Here is a 4974-nt window from a genome sequence, read left to right as displayed (position 1 = left end):
CATGTATGCACTTGTGTGCCTGAACATTTGCTTATACATATATAATTAGAATTACACAGTTATTTTATTTGTATTCCTATTTTCAGAAATACTTATGGTGGCTCTTTTCTCTACCATCTCGATGAAGAACAGCCACTGGTGTCTCTTGGCTTTGTCATTGGTCTTGATTATACCAATCCCTACCTGAGCCCCTTCCGTGAATTCCAGAAGTTCAAGCATCACCCATCTGTGGAGAAGACTCTTCGTGGTGGAAGCAGGTAAATGTTGTTGTTGTTTTTTGAGGTATTGCTATTTGATATAATTGCTAGCAAAACCTGTGGAAATCGCACACACACACACACACACACACACACACACACACACACACACACACACACACACACACACACACACACACACACACACACACACTCACACTCACACTCACACTCACACTCACACTCACACTCACACTCACACTCACACTCACACTCACACTCACACTCACACTCACACTCACACTCACACACACTCTCACACACACACACACACACACACACACACACACACACACACACACACACACACACACACACACACACACACAAATTGGGCTTCTTTTTCCCTCCTCTCTCATGCTTCCTCTCCTTCCCCCTCTCCCTCTCCTACCTCTCCCTATTCCTTGCCTGCTCTGCCACTCCCTCTCACTCCCAAATCTTCCTTAAATTCACTCCTCCCCACCCACTTTTAGCCCCACATCTGCCCCCTTGCTGCCTCATCTTCCTTAAACTCTCCCACCTCCATCCCTTCCCCATCCCCCTTTTTCTTCTCCTTCCCTTCCCTTTCTCATTCTTCCCCCATTCTTCCCCTTCCTTTCCCCTTCCCCTCCTACCTTCCTTCTTAACCTCACCCCTCAAATTGTCGTTGATATAATTAATGTCTTTAAACTGATGATGTAATTACAGTGTAATGTACTTGCCTCGAAGAGGAAAAAGAATGATAATGATATGGAGTGAGAATAGAATTCTAATAGATTCTTAATATGCATGTGTGCATGTCATTCTTTGACATTAGTGTTGCCAATTATCACCCCATCATGAATAAAAGAGAAGTGATGTCAACTCTGCAGTCACATGGAAAATTATTTCAGACATAATATGCAGGCGTAACATGTGAAACCTATGGATGAAATACAAGCAAGATTATTATGATTATATATGGTTCTCTGTTTTTATGTCCACTAAATAATCTCATGAGCTGTCAGTGGATAAAACAAGCAATTGTATTTACTATTGTACACTGAAAAAGTGAAGGAATGTATTAGTAAAATCTCATGATATGATTAATATTTTCCTGCTGATGGTGAACTTTGAGAACATATGCATAAAGAAGTAAGCATTGAATGTGCAAGTTCATAAATATCAGATTTTTCACCAGTTCAAAAACAAGACATCAAACACAACAGAGAGTGAAGTTTCTCCTTCATTTTTGTAACTGTGATCAGGTGGCTGACTTTTCTCTCATTCCCTCCTAGGATCTCGTATGGTGCTCGAGCTCTGAATGAAGGGGGCCTCCAGTGCATTCCAAAACTGACATTCCCTGGAGGATGCTTGGTAGGATGTTCACCAGGGTTCATGAATGTGCCGAAGATCAAGGGCACACACAATGCCATGAAGAGTGCGATGGTTGCTGCAGAGAGTATTTTCGAGTGTTTGCAAGATGAGAAAAATGCTGAGGCTGTAGGTAAGGTTCATTGCATGTATTCAGTGAGTTATGTTCATTAGTTTTATATAATAGTGTTGAAGTCCTTATGATTATGATTTTTATAATATCAAGATAATGAAAACTCACACTGAACACCCTTGGCAGCGATAAATCCTGAGAGTTACGAGGCGAACATTAGGAACTCCTGGGTGTGGAAAGAGTTACACTCAGTCCGCAATGTGAGGCCTTCTTTCCATACTCCTTTGGGGCTGTATGGAGGCCTGCTCTACACAGGTCTCTTCTACATCCTTGGTCGTGGAAAGGAACCGTGGACCCTCAAGCATGGAGGTTCGTGTATGGGATAGTTTGTTTGGAAGAGAAGTAGAGGTTTTTCTAGAAGTTAAAGTTTAGAAAGCTATTTATATATGAAATTGTATGTAAAGGCGGGTTTAGTAATCTTATTGTCACTGACTCTTACCATAGAATACTTCAGAATGATAATTGTCTGAATGATTTAATTATAGTGTTGTAGTAAGTAGATTCTAATTTATAACAATTCCTTCGCAAAGTTTAAAATATTGTGAGATAATAAATGCGCTCTTATATATCTCAATAATTACAGAACATGAAAACTAAGTCCAGTATGATATAATTTCCTAACTTTGATTTCGTGACTTTTATTTTTTTCCTTGTGCTTAGAAATTTGTGTTTGTCATTTTCCTTTTTTGAGTTTTCACTCAAAAGTTTGCATTATGTATGAAAAGGATTTGCTGTTTATTTTCATTCTTCAGTATCTTGGTTCTAGACACTTTTCGTACCAGAATTTTAATATTTGGAATTAACTTCTAAAACTTCATGAAAATTGTACATATTCTGTTGCTTTCAGAAACCATTTAAACTCTTAATGTGATGTTACTTGCACTGTTACTGATTTAATTCATTCATTATGTGAATGAATGAAATCAGTTAAACTACTCACTCCTCAGTTAAACTACTCAATATAGGCAGTGGAGTTTGTGAAAATGTCTGTGTATGTAACTTCTATGTAAAAACTTTTACATGCTTGCTGTAAATTTTATATATCAGTATATCACAGAGTAACATGAAAAGAAAGATGCTCCTTAATTCAGTATTCCAATCATTTAGTCTCCCTTGCCATAAACATCTACTTGTTCTGTTAGAAATGTTTACAAAGAGTATTTTCGTACCTATTATGATTACTTAGTATTTTGTAGTCACACAAGAAGCAATTCAGGTAAAATAATGTGAGGTGTTTTTGGTGGAATGTTATGATGTACATGACATTCTTTCAGAAGGGCTTCACTTTATGATGATAACCAGGCAGTTACACTTCATTATTTTGTTCTTCACCCAAGAGCAAAATATTTACTAATCTAATCTTCATATTGATCTTTTCATCAATGCAGTTCTGGATGCAGAGAGACTGAAGCCAGCAGCAGAATCTAAGCCGATTGACTACCCTAAGCCAGATGGGGAAATTAGCTTTGATTTGTTGAGTTCTGTTGCACTGACTGGCACTAACCATGAGAACGATCAGCCTCCGCATCTTACACTGAAGAATGATGATGTACCAGTAGAGAGAAACTATGGCATTTATGAAGGTCCAGAGGGGCGTTTCTGTCCTGCAGGTTAGTCCATTTTCTAGTAAGGACTTATTTTCATGCATGTTCTGAAACATATGCATTGAGAAATTCATACCTAGTGTATCAGTTTTCACTGAGCTTGCATGGAAATACATTCTCGCCCTTTATATATCAAATATATTACAAGCTATTTTTTGTGAAATTCCTGTGCTTGTACATTGATAACAAATATGATAAGATATCAAATTATTATCTAGTGATTAATGTTTAATATAATAATACTTATATTTCCAATTTAATCTTTTCTCAAGGTGTCTATGAGTATGTACCTGTAGAAGTTGGCGAAGGTGTCAGACTTCAGATCAACGCCCAGAATTGTATTCACTGCAAAACTTGTGATATCAAGTGTCCCTCCCAGAACATCAATTGGGTTGTGCCAGAAGCAGGAGGTGGACCAGCTTATGATGGCATGTAGATGGGACAACCAGTTAGAATGTATATTTTAAAGTGATGCGGTGACGAATGTACAAAGTCAGATTGTTTTTGCTTTATCTCAGGTAGTACTTCCAACTGACTACCTTTGTCTATGTTATCTACTTCATGAAATGCATTATCATGACATGTTGATTTGGTATGTAAAAACTTTAAAACATTTTATCTTTGTCCCTTGAGAAACTTACAAATTGTTGTGGATACAGGTGACTACAGCTACACAGGTTTCCTTTACTCTCAAATTTAGAAAAAGTTAAACAAAACATTGAGAGAAAAAAAATATATAATTGCTTTAAACATTAATGTACCTGGCTTTCAAGTTTTGTTTTATAACTGTTATTGGGAGCTATTAATAATAAAATATATGTTTTATATGCCTTGTTCTCAGCAACCATTGGACTATCTGCTTTGAATTTTGGAGATATTTTTGACACAACCTTTGTTTTGTTGCAATGTTTTTAAGTATTTAAAATTAACCTTAATATGAAATCTGTAATTAAAAAGAATGTGAAGAAATTTTATAGATTAAAGTATTTATGACATGACTAAAGAATTTGCTTTCACAAAAAGATACAACTTTTATAGCTGACATTACTTGAAATTAAATGTTTATAGACCTTGTATTTGATTTAAAGGAAAGTCAGTTGTGGGTCATCACTGATTGTGAATTTTGTTAATATAAAGAATGTTACCAGTAAATAAATCAGGAATGTTTATATTTTTATGTAGAGGTGCCATTAGATGAAGAGTTGTATTTATGCAACACAACAATGCAATAGGAATAAGGTACATTACTGTATATAATATAGTTTCTTTTTCTAATAGTATGGTATTTAGTTAATAAAGTTTGTAGACTATAAACATTTATTCATAAACCAATTTTAAGGACTACTGGATTAATACTATTTTCTATTCTATGTATACGCCTGGCAGTTCTACACCACAAGTAAAATTGTAAGGAAACAGAAAAGAAGGAATTCCATGTGGTTCAGCTCAGAAAATTTTCTTTTTGACTTGACTTTTTTACTCTGCTTAGCACCTTTTGATATAGGAGATGGAGACTGAGGCCTAATATTGGGATCTCTCTTATCTCTGAGTCACAACCTTAGGCTCAACCAATTTTGCATAGTCTTTTCTTCTTCCCCTATTCTTTTCCTTCTTTTCTCCAACCCCTATTTCTGTCCACTTCCTAAAA

General features: G+C 36.0%; 1 protein-coding gene across 1 annotated transcript in view; it reads left to right on the top strand.

The window, feature by feature from the left end:
- LOC125027481 (electron transfer flavoprotein-ubiquinone oxidoreductase, mitochondrial-like) overlaps positions 1-4640 on the top strand; it is an 18145-nt gene extending 13505 nt beyond the window's left edge. Inside the window, exons 7-11 of the mRNA XM_047616563.1 lie at positions 87-257; positions 1514-1722; positions 1849-2031; positions 3111-3332; positions 3599-4640. Of these exons, the coding sequence (XP_047472519.1) occupies positions 87-257; positions 1514-1722; positions 1849-2031; positions 3111-3332; positions 3599-3762 (949 nt within the window). The 3' untranslated portion in view covers positions 3763-4640. The remainder of the gene's footprint in view (positions 1-86; positions 258-1513; positions 1723-1848; positions 2032-3110; positions 3333-3598) is intronic.
- The last annotated feature ends 334 nt before the right edge of the window (positions 4641-4974 follow it).

The sequence above is a fragment of the Penaeus chinensis genome, chromosome 1 (assembly GCF_019202785.1).
Source record: "Penaeus chinensis breed Huanghai No. 1 chromosome 1, ASM1920278v2, whole genome shotgun sequence".
Taxonomy (NCBI): domain Eukaryota; kingdom Metazoa; phylum Arthropoda; class Malacostraca; order Decapoda; family Penaeidae; genus Penaeus; species Penaeus chinensis.
This window is presented reverse-complemented; position numbering and strand designations above follow the sequence as displayed.